This window comes from Chiloscyllium plagiosum, unplaced genomic scaffold (assembly GCF_037043375.1).
Source record: "Chiloscyllium plagiosum isolate Xiang-an unplaced genomic scaffold, Cpla_swu_hap1 HiC_scaffold_20, whole genome shotgun sequence".
In the NCBI taxonomy this organism is placed as follows: Eukaryota; Metazoa; Chordata; class Chondrichthyes; order Orectolobiformes; family Hemiscylliidae; genus Chiloscyllium; species Chiloscyllium plagiosum.
Window position 1 is genome coordinate 58,660,854 of NW_028270158.1, and position 21,781 is coordinate 58,682,634.

General features: G+C 40.1%; 1 protein-coding gene across 3 annotated transcripts in view; it reads left to right on the forward strand.

The window, feature by feature from the left end:
• Positions 1-21,781, forward strand: part of katnip (katanin interacting protein) — a 152,760-nt gene that overhangs the window by 30,429 nt on the left and 100,550 nt on the right. For 2 of the 3 annotated variants that reach the window (XM_043711164.2, XM_043711166.2), the window contains exons 4-9: positions 1,866-2,014; positions 7,145-7,254; positions 9,383-9,514; positions 15,715-15,855; positions 18,872-19,118; positions 21,553-21,693. In XM_043711164.2, coding sequence (XP_043567099.2) covers positions 1,866-2,014; positions 7,145-7,254; positions 9,383-9,514; positions 15,715-15,855; positions 18,872-19,118; positions 21,553-21,693 — 920 coding nt within the window. Of the gene's footprint in view, positions 1-1,865; positions 2,015-7,144; positions 7,255-9,382; positions 9,515-15,714; positions 15,856-18,871; positions 19,128-21,552; positions 21,694-21,781 lie in introns of all 3 variants that reach the window. The other variant, XM_087997997.1, reaches the window with a different exon arrangement.

The following is a 21,781-nucleotide window of genomic DNA, read 5'->3' on the forward strand; positions in this document are numbered from 1 at the left end:
TCTGACCCTCTCCAGGGTTAAAATGTGGATTCTAGCACTGCATACAACATTCTAGCTGTTGCCTAACTGGTGTTTTTAAAATTTCCAGTATAACCTCCCTGCTCTTCAACTCTGTGTCTCGGCTAATAAAAGCCAAGTATACCATATGCCACCTTAACCACTTTATCCACCTGTCCTGCTAACTTAAGGAACCATTGTATGTGCATACCAAGGTCCCTCTGATCCACAGTGTTTCCCAGGGTCCTACTATTCATCATGTATCCCCTTGCCTCACATACATCAAATAACATTTAATTACTAACACAACAGATGTAGGCAGCAAAAAAAGGCAGTTTGGTGACTAGCTAAATAGGAAAAAGAGAAAATTTTACTCAATCCCAAATTGGCACAGACCCAAAGCAGAAAACCATCTGCAATTTCTGACAATCTGACTCATAGGAACCCATAAAGCATGTGAAAATGCTGAAGTATATTGTAAGTGGTGTAAATGTGGTGTTGAAAATGATCAGTAGGTTATACTAGATAGTATAAAAATTGATGGGGGTGGTAAATAGTGAGGAGGATGACCTTAGATTACAGGAGAATATAGCCGGGCTGGTCAGATGAGTGATCAGTGGCAAATGAAAAGCGAGGTTATGCACTTTGACAGGACTGTACAGTATTTGAACATTAGTTCACATTGTATAATTGTGAGTTATGTTGCCTATTTGTGCTTTGCATAGTAGTCACAGTAACAAGTGTCTTTATCCCCTGACTTGAACCCCAGTTCATCCATAATGTCTCTTGAAGTCATCTACACTTTCTTTCTGTTTAGATCCTGTTTTCACAAAATTTTATGAGACCACTGATTGACGTTCAGTCATAGGGCTAGTATGTACATTAATTGTTTAATATATTTGCTGAAATTGTTATCAGTGTAGTTGTATCAATACAGAGTGGCATTTTTAAACCAGCCTTGATAGTTTTGAATGATTTTAGCAAATGATGACTCTCCCACCTCTTCCTCCCTGCCCCATAAGCATCTTGTCTTGAACCAATCCTCCCTTATTTCTTCACACATTCCAGTTTAGGTCTGTATTACCATGGGAATGCCGTTATCTCTCCTTTCCATTCTTATATTTATTGTGTATAAATTTTAATCAAAATCCCATATAACCATTACCCAAGTATCTCATTGCACTTGAGTTAAAGCAATGACTACACTTCAGAAGTACATATTGAATTTAAAATATTTTATGATGTCTGGTGATCATGAAAAATGCAGTATAAATGCAAGTTTAACTTTCTGACTGCTCCAAATGCTATCCATGTCTGTGCTGCACACCTATTTCTTTAGTGATGATAAAAGTAAAAATAAACATTTATATAGATATTCTTGAGATTCCAACAGAAGAATTTTCTAATTAAGGAATAATCCTAATAAGAGGACCCATATACCCAACACTCAAATAATTTTGGGATTCATTGGTGTTGAACCATTTCCATATCTGCAATTCAGGTTAATTATAAGCAACTTTATTTGTTGAAGCAAAATATTATGATGTTGTTCTGTCTATTTGGAAAATTATGCCTTTTCTGAATTGATGTGCAGATTTAATTATTTTTTTTAGGTACAGGATGAAAAGATTAAAATACTTAGGTATTGGTTTGTATTTCCTAGTCCAGTAATCTTGTGAATAATGTATTGGAATTTTACCGTAAACTCATTATACATTTTGGTTAGATACAGCTCAATACTGTGAAAAGTATTCAAAATATAATTATTTCTGACACTAATATTATCTGACTTATGTACTTATGAGGCATGACCAGTAAAACAGTTAATTTTCCAAATTAATATTAACCAGAGTGCTAATTTTATTTAGGGTATTGAAAAGATTAAAGGCAAAAGATCCTAAAAAGATACAACTAGAGCGGTTAGAGCAAGGATTTTCCATCTATGTAAATGGCGCCAACTCTGAATTAAAGAGGCAACCAAGATTTGAAGCAACTTCAAGATCAGTGCGGACAGCTGGTGCGTATTGGCCAAAAAAGAACAATAGGTTGTTGTGTTGACCAAGGGAGAAAAATAGATCCTTTCATCAACAGAAGTGATATCATTCTGTTATCTTTGCAGAATAAAGTAGAATATCATCCTTTGTCATTAAGAAAGAAGCTTCAGTCTTAAGATATAAACATAGATGCCTTCTTATTTATTTCACGTTCTCCCTGCTCTTTGGATTTTAAAAAAAAGGTTCCTCTGAATTCCCTTTGGATGCCTTGGTAACTATCTTCTATCGATAGCATCTAGTTATGCTCTTTCTCACAAAAAGAAATATTCTCTCGCTATCTATTATCAAAACCTTTCATAATTTTAAAGATCTTGATAAGTCATCTTATATTAATTTTCTTTTAAGAATAAAGAAATCCAGTATGTTTATCCTTCCCTATCAGGTATAAACACACATTTCTGGCATCGTCCTCATAAATATTCTTATGCACCCCTTCCAGTACCTCAATATTCTGTTAATAATATAGTGAATAGCTCTGGAAGATGCAACCTGTGGCATAAACTGAAAGGTCTATAATAACCTCCTCCTTTTCAATTATATTCTATAATTATATAAATAGATAATGGTGGAGTTTTGTTTTTAATGTGTCTTGATTGATTTATGACACAATATTTCATGATCAATGTATTTGTACTCACAAAATCCCTTCGTCCCACTATCCTATCCAGACTCAGACCGTCTAATTAAGGAATAACATCCCTACCCTTTCTGATAATATCGACTATCTCACAAGTCAGTTGAACTTTGTTTACCGATTATTTTCCCATTCTGTAAATTTACTAATTAACTTATTTAAGTCATCCTCAATGTTGACCACTACCCTAAGTTTTGTTTCACGTATAAATTTAGAAATTAATGTTAGTTGTGACCAGAAGTAGTCCCAGAACTCATCCCTATGGAATGACAGTCCCTACCCTTTACCACTGACCCATCTTTCACCACTGAAGAACCATCCTTTGCTCCCATATCTACTTTCTGTCTTAAAACAAGCTAACTATCTATTCTGCCACTTGTCCTGATTTCATATTCGCTGACCGTGTTTATTTGTCTACTATTAGCTAATTACCACCCCATTAGTCTACTCTCGATCATCAGTAAAGTTATGGAAGGTGTCATCAACAGTGCTATCAAACAGCACCTGCTCAGTGATGCCCAGTTTGGGTTCCACCAGGGCCACTCAGCTCTGGACTTCATTACAGCCTTGGTTCAAACATAGACAAAAGAGCCGAATTCCAGAGGGAAGGTGAGAGTGACAGCCCTTGACTCCAAGGCTGCATTGACCAAGTGTGGCATCACGGAGCCCTAATAAAACTAGAATCAATGGGTATCAGGGGACAAACTCTCTGGTGGCTAGAATCATACCTGGGTCATAGAAAGATGGTCATAGTTGTTGGAGGTTCAGTCATCTCAGCTCCAGAACATTGCTGCAGGAATTCCTCAGGGTAGTGTCCTTGACCTAACCATCTTCAGCTGCTTTATCAGTGACTTTTACTTCATTATAAGATCAGAAGTAGGGATGTTCGCCAATGATTGCACAATGTTCAGCATGTTCTCAACTCCTCAGATACTAAAGCAGTCCATGTTCAAATGCAACAAGATCTAGACAATATCCAGGCTTGGGCTGTCAAGTGGCAAGTAACATTCATGCCACATGAATGCCAGGCTATACCATCACCAGTAAGAGACAATCTAACCACCACCCCATGGCATTCAATGGTGTTCCCATCACTGAATCCCCCATTATCAACATCCTGGGAGTTATCATTGACCAAAACTCAATTGAACTCATCACATAAACACAGTGGATGTAACTCACCTCCTGACTCCCCAAAGCCTGTCCACCATCTACTAGGCACAAGTCAGGAGTGTGATGGAATTCTCCCCACTTGCCTGGATGAGTGCAGCTCCAACAACGCTCAAGAAGCTTGACACCATCCAGGACAAAGCAGCCCGCTTGATTGATGCTACGTCCCCAAGCATCCACTTCCTTCACCAGCGATGCTCAGTCGCAGCAGTGTGTACTATCTATAAGATGCAAGGCAGAAATTCACTAAAGATCCTCAGCCAGCACCTTTCAAATCCACGATTACTATAAGGACAAGGATGGCAGATATGTGGGAACACCACCACCTTCAAGTTCCCCTCCAAGCTACTCACCATCCTGACTGGGTCAAAATCCTGGAATTCCCTCCCTAAGGGCTGCATGAGCTTGGATTGTTATCTTTGGAGCAGAGAAGACTGAGGGGGGATCTGAAAGAGGTGCATAGGTTTATGAGGAGCGTGAACAGGGTGAACTGAAAGCAGCTGTTCCCCTTAATCAAAGGGTCATTAACAAGGGTGCATAATTTTAAAGTGAAAGGTAGGAGGTTTAGAGGGTATTTGAGGAACACCTTTCTCACCCAGAACATGGTGAGAATCTAGAATAGACTGCTTGGGAGGAGACAGCTGAAACAGGTAACCTCACAGTCTTTTAAAAAGTACTTGGATGAACACTTGAAGTGCATAGCATTCAAGGCTATGGGCCTACTGCAGGAAAGTAGGACTATTGTAGGTAGTAATACATTTTTGGTGGTAGAGACTTGATGGGCTGAAGAGCCTCTTTACTGTATGATTCTATTATTCTATGGACTTTGGTCAAGCAAGATTCTCCCTTTTGAAATCCTTCATTATCACACAATTTGATCCTAGATGCTTTTTTGTCTATTTTTTTTTTAGTAGAAGCTCATCAATTTTCTTGCCCCTGATATTGTTGACTAGTTTATAGTTCCCTGGACATGTTCTATCTTCATGTTGTATAAAGTTTATCATTTTGTTTCAAAAATACTGAAGCATTGCAGCATTCGAAAAATACTATTCATAATTTAATATCTGAATATGTCATGCAAGGAGAAAGCACTGAACACTAGCAAAACTAAAGAAGTGAGGGTCCAGAGTAAGTACATTCCCTTACGTAATACAGGTGGGACTATCAGACCAGAGATCCCTGAATATCAAGGACTCAAGGAGACATTAAAGAAAAGAGGGAAGCTTATGAGAACTTGGAAGAGTATGTATGTTTATATCTGGAGTTTAAAAGAAAGGAAACGAAAGAGCAGGCATGAAAAAATTTGTCCAGTTAAATCAAAGAATACCTGAAGTTTTTTTTATTACAACATAAAGAGCAAAAGTATAACTTAAAAAGACTAGGGCTTATTAGGTACCACAAGGATAACCTATATTTGGAAGTGAGGAACATTGGTATGAACATAGCACCTAGAAAAGGCATAAGTTATTTGATCCTTTGATCAAATTTAATAAAATGATATCTGGTCGTGGTCCCAGCTCCTCATTGTTGTCTGCTTTGCAGTGCCCTGGACACCCTTGTGTATGGTCCTTAATGATCATTTTGCATCTGTTTTCACAAAATAGAGCCATTCAGATTAGAGAAGAAGAGTATGAAATATTTGATGCAGGTAACATATTGAAAAAGGAAAAATTAAGTGGGTTTAAGATTTTTGGAAGTGGATAACTCCCTGGCCTGGATAAAATGTATCCTAAGCTGCTGAAAACTAGATAAGAAATAGTAGAGTCTCTGATTATCATTTTCCACTCCCCTCTGGAGAACATTATCCCATTACCATTTTTTGAACAGTAGTCTAGACTGCAAAATTATTGGCTAATCGGTATAACATCCGGGGGGGGGAATTATTAGGAAAACCGGAGTTTTGAAAAATTCACTCCTAGGACATGGGTGTGGCTGTCCCTAGTTCGTCCTGAGAAGTTTGTGGTGAGCTACCTATCTGAACCACTGCAATCCATGTGCTGTAGCTAGATCCATAATGCAGTTAGGGAGGGAATGATGGGATAAATCAAAGTGAATCAATATGGACTTGTTAAGAGATATCATGTCTGACCAACATAGCTGCATTTTCTTTTGAAGAGGTAAAAAGGAGATTAAATGGCCATTTTGTATTTGTTATGGCTTAAAAAGATTTTAACAAAGCTTTTGTAGAATCCCACCTGGTAGACTGATCACAAATTAAAAGCAGTGGACCCAGTACTGATCCTTGTGGCACACTACTAGTCACCGACCTCCAGTCCTAAAAATAACCTTCTCGTCTCTCTTCTATCTTCAAGCCAACTTTGTATCCCGTTGGCTATCTCCCCTTGGATTTCATGAGATTCAATCTTGCTAACCAGTCCACCATGCGGCAACTTGTCAAATGCCTTGCTGAAGTTCATATAGACAACACTGCCTTCATCTTCTTTGTCACTTCTTTAAAAAAAGTTAGTGAGACAAGATTTCCCAAGTGCAAAGCCATGTTGACTGTCCCTAATTGGGTCCTTGCCTTTCCAAATGTATGTAAATCCTGTCCCTCAGAATCCCCTCCAACAACTTAACCACCACTGATGTCAGGCTTGCCAATCTATAGTTCCCTCACTTTTCCTTATCATCATTCTTAAATCCGAGTTTTCGAGCATAAGCTCTTCATCAGGAATGATGTTCCTGACCAGCTGTGCTTTTCCAGTGCCACACTTTTTGACTCTGATCTTCAGCATCTGCAATCCTCACTTTCTCCTACCTTTCTTACATCGGTGAGTCTGCAGACTATATTAGGTAGAAGTGGGTACTGCAGATGCTGGAGATTAGAGTCAAGATTAAAGTGGTGCTGGAAAAGCACAGCAGGTCAGGCAGCATCTGAGGAGCAGGAAAAATTGACGTTTCGGGCAAAAGCCCTTCATTAGGAAGCGGAGTACAAGGGTGTGAAATTTGGGAAGGGTGGCAACGTGGTACAGAAGCCATTCCAAACCTTATTCTTACCTTTTTTTTTAATCACAAGGTGAATTCATCCGTGTTTAGATTATCTGCTCCAACCAGCATCTAAAGCATTTTTGCATAGTTTAAAAATTCCATTACGTACCCAAACCTTGGCAATCTCTTGGGTAGGCAATGGGAATGCTTTTCGATTCACATTTTTAAAAGGCCATTACCCACAATTTTATTACTTTTATTATTCTCTTCAATTGTTTATTTCATATTTTATGAACTAAACCAAAAGCTTTGTTTATGTTAAGTCCATATATTAAAATTATTCATGCAAAATTAATTTCAGATTCTGCTGCAAGAACAGCATTGCACGCTGAAAAGCTACAAGAATTAGATGAAATAAAGCGTAGAACTCAAACTGCACCGGGCAAAGTTCATCGTAAAGGTTGGGTGCAGGTAAGAACAAAGTATGATTGATCCCACAATATGAGCTGTTTTAAATCTTTGCTGCTGACAGAGAATTTTAAGGGCAGAGTCTACCTGCTTATTCTGCATGGCAGAAGTTTCAGTTTATGACAACGTGAAACTGACAACATCATTGTTGAGTCAATGCTTCTTTGAATATTAAAAGTGTTGCAACACCACCCCCTTTCCCCACTTGGAAGAAGCAATCCCAAATTGTTTTGGTTTGATAAATAATCACAGAATTCCTACAGTGTGCAAGCAGGCCATTCAGCCCATCGGGTCCACACCGATCCTCCGAAGACCATCCCACCCAGACCCATTCCCCTCTCCTATCCCTTTAATCCTGCATTTCCCATAGTCCACCTAGTCTGCACGTCCCTGGGCATAATAGGCAATTTAGCATGGCCAATCCACCTAACCTGAAAATCTTTGGACTAATACTAGTCAAGCTAAAAGTGTTTAAGTGGCTGGTCTTGTTGTGCTCTCAGTACATTTCGAATTTATTGTGGCAGACCTCTTCCCATTGTCAGTACAGTTTACTGGCGAGCAATATAACTAAGTTATTGCCATTTGTGAAGAGATTAGAGTACGCAAATTATCTTCTCTTAAGCAGTCTCTTAGGATCAAGAATATTTAATTTCACTATGATTCAATGGGTTTTGAAATGGCTGATAAGTACAATGAGTGAGCTGCAGACAATGTTGCATGTGGGCAATGGTGTTGGAAATTTGTGTGCTGCCCCCGATGTCTTAACAACTCTGTATGCTCTTGACAAAGTCTGTCTATGTTTTTTGCCTTCTCGCATGAGCCTTTACCATTTTAGTTAGTCACAAGTCGTGGACTCCAATAAATCAATGGAAATGTTGATCTCTGAGGAATGCTTTCAGGACATCCCTATAAATTATAAATTCAAGTTTTTTATAAGTTATTTAAGGTCAGCTCAATAAGTCTCATTACTTTTTGCTATTGTTTCCCCTTCATGATTTACAACATGAAATTTAGGTACATTCTTTTCTGAACATATTGTGTTATGTTTAACTGGAATCAGTTGTTAACAGGACTTTGGTAAAATTAATTTGTAGTTAAGAGCATAATTGGATATTATATTTAAAGAAATTTTAGTCAAGGTGTCATGAGACAGTTCAGAATTAATTTTTGCAATGCAAAGGACTATACAACACATCCCTCCTCTTTTTTCAGTTGTCCATTTTTGAACCTGTATCGACAGTACAAGATCAGTTCATTTAAACAATTAAAGAATGCAGGTTCTTAGTAAACGAGGCAAATATCATCCACATGGAGCACCAGCCTACATTATTCAAAAGCTGTTGCTTATTGAGCAAATTGGACGTGAATAACCTACACCTTTTGATTCATGACCACAGTACCCGAAGTACCCCAAATGTTGGCCCAAAAGTGTTTGTCTTGCTCATTCTTCAAGTACAGAAAATATTGTCAGTAAATGTTTCAATGTGACCCTTTCATCTATTTGGTCTCTGTTTGAATTTTTATGCAAGATTTAGAAATTTCCAGTTGAACACGGTTCCAGTTCCGATGTTCCTTGTCAGATAGATTCACTTCTATTCTTTTCCCTGTCATGCCACAGTACGTTTCTTCATGGGTTGTTGGAGTGGCTGGCAAGGCTGGTATGTGTTGTCCATCCCTAATTGCCCTTGGACTGAGTTGCCTGCTGCGCCATTTTAAAAGTCAATCACTTTTCTGTGGATCTGGAGCCACATGTGTGCCCAACTAGGTAGATTTCCTTTCCTAAAGGCCATCAGTGAACCAGATGGTTACTTACAACAATTGTCAATGGTTATAAGGCCACAATTAGACCAGCTTCTAAAGCAGATTTTTGTTTAAAATTGGATTTAAATTTTGTCAATCGAAGTCATGTCCCCAGCACATTAATTTGGGGCTCCGGATTATTCATCCAGTGACAATATCACTATGCCTTTATCTTCCTCTGTACACTGAAAACTGGTAAATCCTGAAAGACATAGATTGCGAGGTGGGCTGTTTTGTACCACTGAGATTTAAGTTCAATTTTCAGTTCAGATTTTGTGTTTGCTAAGGTATATTAATTTCTGATGCAAATAACATTTCCATATTATTACAGAGTTCTGTCAATATTAAAACAGAAAAAGGAACACAGTTGCACCTTGGTCCACCTGTAGATTACTCCGATGATTTTGAAGCTTATGAAAGTGTTGATATGGAGACAGAGGATATACCATCTAGTTGTTCTAAGGTAATTTTAAACAGAAGACAACAATAATGAAAAGTTTTGTCTGTCATAGTATTTAAACAACTTCACTCAGTAGATGAAGTTTTTATTTGCTGCACTAGGTTGTCTTGCAAAGTGATCACAGGCCAATAGGATCTACATTTCTTTAGACATTAACTTGTTTCTCTGCTTTCTATATATTCAACATACTAAACCCAACTGGTGTACGTACTCTAAATGAGCTTCCTCCTACTTTGATTACCTCTTTCCATGTTACCCTTTATCACTCTAATCCCTTAATCACCCGCAAACCATCGCCATTAGACCCTAAGAATAGGAGTATTCAAGCCTTTTCCACCTTTCTAGATTATGACTGATAATCTCTTCAGTGTTATTTGCCTGCTCTGTGTCCATAGCCTTTACGGTCATTAGTTTCCATGGTTTCTGACTTGAAGCAACTCAATGATTGACCTCTGTGTAGAAAATTCCATAGTCTCATCACACTCTGAGAGAAGGAGTTCCTCCTCATTCATTAAATGCTTACCCTTCATCCTGGGATGATTCCTTGGTTCTGCAGTTACTAGTCATTGGCAATGTCCCGTCGCTATCCACCCTGTCATGCCCTATTAGATTGTGGTCTTTCTAATTGTGGCCTTTAACATTATAGAGAGGGTTTCCAGGGTAACCATATTGATTGTATTTCCACTCGTAGAGTTGGTCCTCATCTTGGGGTAAAATTCAATTAAATAAGGAATGTGGGACTTGCTGCTACAAAGATAAGAGCATAAGAATGCAAAAACCAGGAGCAGGAGTAGGTCATCTGGCCCTTCGAGCCTACTCCACCATCCAATATGATCATGGCTGACCATCTCATGGACTCAGATCCACTTACCTGCACTCTCACCATATCCCTTAATTCCTTTATTGTTCCAAAAAAAACCTACCTTAGCTTTAAACATATTTATTGAAGTAGTGTCAACTTTCCCGGGGCAAGTAATTCTGTAGGTTAACAACCCTCTGGGTGAAGACGTTCCTCCTCAATTCAATCCTAAATTTGCTCCCTCTAATCTTGAGGCTATGCTGTCTTGTCCTAGCTTTACCTTCCAGTGGAAACATCCTCTCTACTTCTATGTTTTCTATTCCCTTCATAATTTTATGTCTTTCTATAAGATTCCCCCCTCATTCTTTTGAATTCCAAAGAATGTAATCCCAGTCTACTTAGTCTCTCCTCATAAGGCAACCCCCTCAACTCCGGAACCAGCCTAGTGAACCTCCTCTGCAGCCCCTCCAGTCTCAGTATGTTCTTTCTCAAATAAGGGACCAAAACCGCACACAGTACTCCAGGTGTGGCCTCACCAGCACCTTGTACAACTGCAACAAAACCTCTTTGCTTTTAAACTCAATCCCTTTAGCAGTGAAGGACAAATTTCTATTTGCCTTCCTAATTACTTGTACCTGCAGACCAACCTTCTGTAATTCATGCACAAGGACACCCAAGTCCCTCTGCTTAGCAGCATGCGGCAACTTTTTACCATTCAAGTAGTAATCATTTTTACTGTTACTCCTACCAAAATGGATGACTTCACATTTATTTACATTGTATTCCATCTGCCGGACCTTTGCCCACTCACTTAATGTATCTCTGTTCCTCTGCAAAATGTCACAGTCCTGTACCCACTTTGCTCTGCCACTCGTCTTAGTGTCATCTGCAAACTTTGACACCCTACATGTGGTTCCCAACTCCAAATCGTCCATATAAATTGTAAATAATTACAGTCCCAACACCGATCCCTGAGACATACCACATGTCACTGATTGCCAGCAAGAATAGCACTATTTATCCCTACTCTTTGCATCCTGTAAGTCAACCAATCCCCTATCCATGCTCATACTTTACCCATAACGCCATTCCTCCTTATGCAGCTGCCTCTGGTGCAGCACTTTGTTGAATGCCTTTTGGAAATCTAGGAACACCACAGCCACTGTGTCCCCGTTGTCCACCTTGCTCATAACATCTTCATAGAATTCCAAAAGATTAATTAAACATGACCTGCCCTTCATAAACCCATGTAGCGTCTGCCCAACGGGACAATTTCTATTGAGATGTCCTGCTATTTCTTGCTTGATAATAGACTTAAGCATCATTCCCACAACAGAAGTTAAGCTAACCAGTCTATAATTCCCCATCTTTTGTCGACTTCCTTTTTTAAACAATGGTGTCACATTTGCTGTTTTCCAATCTGTTGGGACTGCCCTACAGTCCAGTGAATTTTGGAAAATTACCGCCAGCACACTTGCTATTTCTCCCGCCATCTCTTTTAGGACCCTGGGATATATTCCATCTGGGCCAGGAGATTTGTCTCTCCTTAGCTCCATTAGCTTGCCCAACACTACCTCTTCCATAATAATGATTGCCTCCAGGTCCTCACCGACCTTCGTCTGTTTGCCAATTACTGGCATGTTATTAATGTCCTCCACTGTGAAGACTGATACAAAATACCTATTCAATGCCTGGTCCATTTCATCATATCCCATAACTAAATGCCCCTTCTCATCCTTGAAAGGACTGTGTTTACTTTAGCCATTCTTTTTCATTTTATATATTTTTAGAAACTTTTGCTCTTTGTCTTTATGTTGTGTGCTAGTTTTTTCTCGTGGTCTATTTTACTTTTCTTTATAAGTCTTTTTGTGGCTTCCTGTTGACCTTTGACGTTTTCACAGTTTTCTAGTTTCATGCTGTTTTGGCCACTTTGAATTCCTTCTCTCTTATTTCCTTAGTCACCCATGGCAGATTCCCCCTTTTCTGACAGATTTTCCTTTTCACTGGAATATACTTTTGCTGAGCACTTTGAAAAACTGCTTTGAAAGTCCTCCACTGTTTGTTAACTGTCCCACCATGAAATCTTTGTTTCCAGTCTACTTTAGCCAAGTCCTCCCTCATTCTATTGTAGTCTCTCTTGTTTAAGCACAGGATTCTGGTATTGAATTTTACCTTCACATTCTCCATTTGTATTCTAAATTCAACCATACTGTGGTTGCTCCTACCAAGAGGATACCAAGAGGTCATTAACTCTCATTACACAGGACCAGATCTAGGATAGCTTGCTTCTCGTCAGTTCCATTACATACTGTTCAAGAAAACTATCATGGATACACTCAACGAACTCCTCCTCAAGGCTACCCTGACCAAGCTGGTTCGACCAATCTACATATAGATTAAAATCCTCCCATGATAATTACCATACCATTTTTTCAGGCATTAGTTTTGTTTTGTTTATTGCCCATGCTAATGTGATATTATTTGGTAGCCTATAGACTACACCTTTCAGTGACATTTTCTTCTTAGCATTTCTAATTTCCACCCAAATGGATTCAACCTTATTCTCAATAGAACCTATATCATCCCTCATCACTGCCCTGATGTCATCCTTGAATATCAGAGCTACACCACCTCCCTCACCTTCCTGTTTGTCCTTCCAAATAGTCTGATACCCCTAGATATTTAACTCACAGTCATGAACATCATGTAACCATGTCTCCACAATGGCTACTAAATCACATTCATTTGCGATGATTTGTGCCATTAACTCATCAACCTTGTTATAAATGCTACGAACATTCAGGTAAAGTGCCTTTATGCTAGCTTTCTTTCCCTCATGATTTGCAATATCTCTGATAATATCTCCTGAGTTATCCTCCCTTTTTACTTCTTTCATAGTCTGCCTTGAACTTAAACCTTCCTGCACACATGCTAACCTGCTGCTTACCTTTTTATGTATCATCATACTTCCTGTCGTTTTCCCTTTCCCTTCCCCCGACTCAGTAGTTTAAAGTCCTAGTGACCACCCTAATTATCCTTTTCACTAGAACACTGGTTTTAGATCAGTTCAGGTGAAGACTATCCCATCAGTATAGATGCCCCCCCCCAACTCCGGTTCTAAAACTGATTCTAATTCCCCATGAAATGGAACCCTCTTTCCCACACCATTCCCTCAGCCACGTGTTCACTTCCATAATTCTCTTACCCCTAAGCGAATTCGCACATGGCTCGGGCAGTAATCCGGAGGTTATGACCCTCAAGAACCCATTCCTTAATTTCGTTCCTAGTGCTTGATAATCCCCAAACCGGTCCTCCTTCCTAGCCTTGCCTATATTCTTAGTCCCAACATGGATCACAACATCTGGACCCTCCCCCTCCCCCTCTTGCTCCAATATCCTTTCAACCCGGTCAGAGATGTATAGCACCCTGGCACTGGGCAGGTAACACACCATGCAGGACCCCCAATCTGGCTTGCAAAGGATACCACTTATCTTCCAAATGATAGAATACCCTGTAAGTACCACTTGTCTTTTTGCTCCCCCCTCTTGAGTGGCCTTCTGCACCATGGTGCTGTGATCAGCTGGCTCATCCTCCCCGCAGCCCTCTTCCTCATCCACACAGGGAGCAAGCATCTTATACCTGTTTGATAAGGTCAAAAACTAATTCTCCTCTACTCCTTAACTCAGGATCCCCTTACCTACCTCACTTGTAATCACACAGTGTTGTCCCTGATCACTAACTGAATTTGAATTACTTAATCTGCCAGGTGTGACTGCCTCCTAAAACAAAACGTCCAGGTAACTCTCTCCCTCCCAGATATGCCGCAGCATTTGAAGCTCAGATTCCAGATAATCAACTCTGAGCTGGAGTTCCTCCAGCAATCAACACTTGCTGCAGATGTGGTCACTGCCATTCACAACGGGATCAGCCAGCTCCCACATCATACAGCTACAGCACATCATCTGCTCAGCCATCTCTACTTAGTTAATTACTGTATTACTTTATATACATTTATGAGTTAAATAATTTCTAATACTTCTCTGCTATGGTCTTTTTTAAATAACCAATTAATAGATAAATTTTAAAAAACTAAACTTTTAATCAAATACATGATACAGAAGAATTAGAAAAGCCTTATTTTATCAACACACCACAAGTCTTTTTTTTGGTTAGAGGAGGAGGGCAGGCGGGAGACACTAAACATGTAGTGTCTCAGAATCAACCGCTGCCCAAATGTATCAATTCAGTCGCCTTCCCGAACTGCAATTCAACCGCAATGAAGGCTGCTTCTCCCATGAGGTAAGTTTTTAAATGGAGAACTTACTTTCCCGACAGTCCTCTGGTTTCCACTCTCGGAAGATAGTTGTAGTAAATCGCATCGATGCCTTTAAAGGAGTCTAGATAAACATGAGAAAGCTCTGGAAGTGTCTTTGATTGTGCTCAGTAATGATGTCCATTCATGAACTAGTTTATTTGTTGAATAAGGACTGTGATTCATGCACAAGTACTTAAGACATGATCCTTGCATGTGTGATATACTCAGTGATACAGTCTGATGGTTTTGGAAGTTGGGAGATGTTGCTCATGTTCTTTGGTTTTGCAGCTAATCTCCTTTTCTCATTTCTTTTTACTGCAGTTTTCATTTGCCTTCTATTTCTGTTTTTAATGAAGTTTTAAGTCTTCCACTTTCTTTTATATTTTGTCAATAGTCTTGTTTGTTGCATGTTTAAATTTAAACAGCTCAGCCTGACCTTGTGCTAAAAGTTTGCTTGTACTTCAAGATATTCATGCTTCTGACATTTTAAATAAACAATCAGCAACTGGTTTTATTATGCATACCTTAATTGAGAGTGCCATATTACTTACATTATCTTAATTTCTTATGTGGCCATTCCTGCCCCTAGATTCTATGGTTCTACGATTATATTCCTGTTGCAAATGCTTCAGTGTTGTTCCGGACGCGGTCATAGATGGGGAAACTCCATTAATAGAAGAAGAATTTTGTCTTATTTCAGAGAGAGTTTAAGAAACTAGCTGCTTAAGATTGGGGCATGTCCTACAACAACTGAAACTTGAATTTTCATAGTGGTTTTAAAGGAGCCCGAGTGTAGAGTGGGCGAGGACAGACTGTTGTGGGGAATGTACGGGGCAGGGGTAAGGCAGTGAGTTTTTCGGATGTGTTGAAAGTAGAGAGTTTTGGTGAAGGTATGAGGGCTTCTGGAAAGAGGCGTGGGGTTGGGTTTTGGTTAGTGAATGTGGACGGTGGGGTTTGGGGAAGGGAAAGGGCAGAGTGAAGGTAATTCTAAGGTATTAAGCCTCATTGCTGATGCTTTCAGGCAAATACAGGGATTTGTTCCTTCATGCCATTAATTGTGTTTTTTTTTGTTTTCTCAATTACTTGCAGATTCTCACTGATGATTCTACCAGGATCAGAAACAACTCTTGTTTTCCTTCAAATTCTTCCTTCATAAAACCTGGAAGGATTGCAGATGACATCGGCTCTGATGGCAATGAAAAAATACTCCTGAACATACACGAAGTTAAGGTATGCACTAGCAGCAAATAGTTAATTTCCCATTATTGGGCATAAATAATACAGGATACCTTAAATCTGATAAGTAGTTTATACATAAGAGTTCTTGCCCATCCATAGTTGTCCATGTCAGCCATGTAATGGAGTCATTTGTGGAGCATATCCTGAAGGACATCACTATTTGATCAAAAAGGAACAGAAGGGCGACTTGTACTTAAATGCCATACCATTAATTAGATGCCTCAAAACACTTTTCAGTCATTGAAGTGCTTTTTGAAATGCAGTCACTGTTGCAATGGAGTCACAGAGTCAAAGAGCACAGAAGCAAACCCTTCAGCCCAACTCGTCCATTCCGACTCAGTTTCCCAAACTAATTGGACGAATTGTAATTTAATTGATGTAATATCTTAGTACTCTCACAGATAGAACCCTGTATGCGACCACAGATATTCTACAATGCCTAATAAATCCACAGCCATGTACAGAGGAACCTCGATTATCTGAGTATCAATTATTTGAATATCGGGATTACCTGAAAGAGATCTTGAGGTCCCAATGGAAACATTACATCAAAGAGGTGTTTCCAACACTGATCACGCCTTTTGTTTACAATGATTAAAAATGAACTCAGCTTACAGAAATGTTGCCGGGAAAAGTCCTGGACATCGATGGGAGCCCAGGCACCGTCTCCAAATGACTAACCTCCCTCCCTCCCTCTCTCTCTCCCCACACTTTCCCTGGAGTTCTACACAGGTGTGTACCCTGAATCCCCTTTGCCCAGATAATCTCTCCAACATTTTCCTGTTCAGGGCAAAAGTGGAACTTGACAAAAAGTTGCAGTAAAAGGGGGTGTGTGGGTGGGTGTGTCTCACGTGCTGTTTGCAGACTCACACCCCACCCCCCCCAAAGGCACCAGCAGTCTTACTGTTGGTGTCCAGTCTGGCTGCCCTGAGTTGGGAGGGTTAAGGCAGCAGACGGGTTGGATGGGGGCGTGGGTGTAGGACCATTCGGCGCGGCCAGTTTGGCGCAGCCCATTTTGGCGCAAACCCATTTCGGCGCAGAACTGTTTCAGTGCAGCTCACATTTATTCCTTTTCAGGCTTAATTAAAAGCATTAATGAAAGCAATTAAAAGAAAAATAATGTTTATCCTCTTTAGTAAAAACGTTAAAAAGAAAATAAAAATAAAACACTTCCCTCTGCAGTTTCAGCAGCTCGTACTTTTATCTTTGAAATGACGGTATCTCTTTCCACCTTAGATGCCGAAGCTGCATGCAAATGTTTATTAATTTGTTTCACTAGGTCACCATTTATAACGTGAATTCGAGCTTTGCAAATGTCCTTCCTCTCACGTCTCCAAAACTTTGTTATCTTATCAGCAGCATATCTGTCAAATATGTATATATAGCTGTCGTATGAGCACTTTTCCTTTCCACGTTTTGACAACAAAATTGTTGACGGCATTTTAATGGGTTATATTTTATTTTAATAATAACTACAAACTACTGAATAACTACAAAACAGTTCTGCGCCAAAATTGGGCTGTGCCAAACCGGCTGCGCCGAATCGTTCACGCCAAAATGACTGCACCAAATGGTCCCACTCCGTGGGGGCATAGAAAGTGGGGTTGGGGCAGATGGGTAGTGGCGTTGGAAGGGGTTAGGTGCGGATGGTGGGTGGGGGCAGAGGGGCAGAGGCAGATGGGGCAGTGTGGTTGAACAGGGCTGGGGGCAAGTCGGGGTGGGTTTGGACAGGGTTGAGGGTCAGAAAGGGGTCGGAGTTATGGGGGTTGGACAGGTTTGCTGGCAAGGTTGGGGGGGTGGTCGGACGGGGTGGCCGGTTTGAGTGGTCGGTTAGGGACGGGGTAGGGGGTCAAACGGTGGGGGTGGGTCAAACAGGGGTGGAGGCAGAGGCGAATGGGGCAGTGTGGTTGGAAGGGGTTGGGGGCGGGGTGGGAGTGGGATGGGGGCAGGGTTGGTCAGAATTGTGGGTCAGAAAGGGGACGGGGTTGGTGGGGTTGAATGGTGGTGGGGTGGGGGCCTGCTGGCGCGTGGTGTACTGCTGCTTAGTCTCCCGAATGGGGAGCGGACTTAGCAAGTGCTCACTGTGCCAATCCCATTAAACTGATGGGGAGTGGCATCAGCAATGTTGCAGGTCCCTTACACTCAAGTGTATGTCTGCTCAGAAACAAACCCTAAGACTTGGAGTTGGAACAAGGCAGGCAGAGCAAGGAAAAAGGAAACTTCTGAAAACTCCGCGCCCCAGAGGAGAGGCATCGAATCAATTAACAGAACAAACTAGTGCCTGTCCATCTCGTCCGGATCATCAAGGTTCCTCTGTATCACCCAATATAACTAAATTGCTCGAGGAGAAAGTGAGGGCTGCAGATGCTGGAGATCAGAGCTGAAAATGTGTTGCTGGAAAAGCGCAGCAGGTCAGGCAGCATCCAAGGAACAGGAGAATCGACGTTTCGGGCATAAGCCTGAAGAAGGGCTTATGCCCGAAACATCGATTCTCCTGTTCCTTGGATGCTGCCTGACCTGCTGCGCTTTTCCAGCAACACGTAACTAAATTGCTAACAGACATATCATGTATGAAATGAAGCAGCCATTTTATACACAGCAAACTCTGACAAATGGCAAAGCATTAATCATATAATCTTTCTAGTGATGTTAGGATGAGGGATTGGTCAAATCTTCAGGGATAACTCTTAGTCCTTTCTCAAACAGTGCCATGGGATTTTAAATGTCCCCAGAGAGTGTAGCTGGGGCAACAGGGAAGTAGGTTTGTGGTGTTTGGTTCTGAAAAAAAAGCACTTCTAACTCCAGCACCCTCAAAGTGCTGCACTGCATTGTCAACTTTGATTTCTGTGCTCAAGCCCTGGACTAGCACTTGAACCTTGTGACTCAGGTGAGAGCACAACCATCTAAGCCACCATCGACACTGCAACAATCCTAAAACCAACATTGAAGTAGCGTTCTGATTGTCGTATTGTTAACCCACTACTTAATGCATTACTTCTTTTGTTAGATGTTGAGAAGAAGCTTGCAGCAGACTGCTGACCTCCAGCTTAGTGATGAAAAGAGCACTGGCAGTGAGGACTCTGATTCTCTAGAGGACGAGAAAATTGGAGAGCAGATTGAAACTCGAGAATCAACAGACAGTCTGGAGAACCTACAGCTGAATAAGCAATCTTTCCAGCATGGCCCAGAGGCTAACCACTGTGCCTTGCATCCTGGAGATTTGATTGTACTTGAATTTGGTCCTAGAACAAAAAGTAAGTCTGGTAAGATTTAAGAAATGTAATGCATTTCACGATTCACAGAAGTTCATGTTACTATTTAAAATTTGGATTATGCAGCTTTATTGGAATGGAACTTTAAGATTTCTTTATCAAATCAACCGTTTTTACTGCCTTTGCTTTAGAAACAATGTGGCATGGTAATACCAAAACACACACGATTTCCTACATTGCTTTATTTTACAAATGCAAGGATTTATCTTCATCTGTATGATTGCTTTAAGTCCAACTGCCTGTGATACTTCCCTAGAGCAGGGTAATGGGATTAGCTTGGATAGCTCCAGCATAAAACTGGAAGGAGTAAAGAACAGATGCTGATACAATGAGCTAACTAGCCATCGCCTATGCCATTCAACTTCTATGATATTAGTCGCTGCTTACAATTTCATTCTTTTCCAATAGTATCCAGGCATTAAATTATACTTCTGCACTGTATTCTGTGTGCACAAATAATGAGCGTTAGAGTACATTCACTTGGTGAAAATGGAGTAAAGGTCAGAATATTTAGCAGGATGTGAGGAATTCATTAGAAATTGATAACCTTCTCTTCCTCGAGACATTGACTCTTCTGAATCGAAGAAAGGAAGGAAAAATCCAATGTAGGCACACAGGAAAAGCGATCAGATGGTTCATTGTCTACATTGGAATCCAGTCCATGGAAAGTCTCCAATGTACAGATACCCCAACAGTGTTTATCCTGGAGGTTTATGTAAAAGGCCAGAAAATGGAGGAAGTGATGAGAAAAATGGCAAGGTTAAACCACAATCGATGAGTACAATCAGAGGAACTTTCATAACCTTAGCTCATTTTTTTTGTCAGAAGGCATAGGAAACATATAGAGCAGAGTTGGATGAAATGACTGTTGTCAAGGCTGTATTACTATGTTTCCTTCTTCCATTAAGTTACTGTGACAACTTAAATATATTTCTATTCTTTTCAAATGCTAAATCAAAAATGAAAATCAAAAAGAATAACCATTACCATGCACTTAAAAGATTCCTACACTTTCAGTCTATCCTTGGATTGTATTTGCCATAGTGCTTGACTTACTATTTCTGACCAGAATTAGGACAATAGAGCCTGCAGAGGGTTAGAGACAGGCTAAGCAAGTAGGCAAGAATTTAGCAGATGGAACATAATGTGGGAAAATGTGAGGTTGTGCACTTTGCCAGGAGAAATGAAGGAGCTAAATATTATTTAAATGGAGAAAGACTGCAGAGAGCTACAGGACAAAGGATTTGGGAATCCTAGTGCATAAATCACAAAAGCTAGTGTACAACTTTAGCAGGTAATGGGTAAGGCAAGTGGAAAGTTGACCTTTATTTTGAAGGGAATTGTGAATAACATTAGGAAAGTCTTGCTAAAGTTTTACGAAGTTCTAGCTGGATCATATCTGGAATAATGTGAACAGTCCCTTATCTAAGGAAAGATTAGAGACAGTCCGAGAAGGGTCACTGGGTTGATCCTGGATATGGAGGGGCACCCTGACAAGGAGAGGTTGAATAAGTTGGGACTGCACTCATTGGAGTTTAGAAGAAAGAGAAGCAACCTTATTGAAACAAGGTTCTTAGGTAGCATGACAAAGAAGATGCCAAGAGGTCTCCCCTTGTGGGAAATACCAGGAGAAGAAGACATGATTTCTGATGGGTCACCCATTTCAGACAGAAATGAAGGAGGAGTTTCTTCTCTGAGGGTGGTGAATCTGTGGAATTCTTTACTGCAGAGGGCTGTGTCATTAAGTATACTCAAGGCTGTAATAGGTAATTCTTTAATCAGTAAAGGAATCAAGAGCTGTGGGAAAAGTAGCAGAAAAGTGGAGGAGAGGATTTGCAAATCAGCCATGATCTTATTAAATAGTAGAGAGCACTCAGGGTTGAATAGCCTACTTCTGGTCCTACATCCTATGGTCTTATAAAACATTAAATTAAAAATAATCCATCTTCTTAGCACACAATAGATAACTTAATAATGTGAGTCATTGAGTCATATTGACAGAAAGGCTGTAGTTGAAATCTTGGCTGAAGACTTTAAAAATCTATCATTGCTTTCCGCCCAGTTGATAGATGGGATTTAAGAGTGCACTACTCCTTATAATATAAATATGTAATATAAATGATACAAAGAAACTGGCAGGGCAGTGGGAGAAGACTATAGGTTTGGGCCAAATTGGACAGTTGTTCAATTAAAGCCATTACAGGCCTGAATTAGTCCCTTTTATATTGTCTGATTTTATGATGCAGTATTTTAGCATGCTGTGCTCTTCCTTCAGAAAGTAAATGTGTGAAAGGAGAATATTAAGAGCTAAATAAAATTATTCAAATTGTACAGTTTTGAAGTGTTAGAGTATGTGTTAACAGCGTAAGGTAGGTTTTAATTAAAAATAGATTATTTATTAATGCATCATTTGCAGGCAGTCGAAAAGAGCAAGCTCTGACAGTGGCTAGGAAAAATGATGTGGAATCTTACATTCCCTTGAAACCCAGTCTGGTGAAAAGTAAATCTTTTGACAGATTCACCTCTTCTAATCAAGATGGAGTGGACCTGATTTCAAGTAAGGTTTCTTTCTGATGGTGGGAATATGAAGTTTCAAGTTTTGTCTTTAGAACTGACATTCTGTCGACTTGTGAGAAGATAGGACT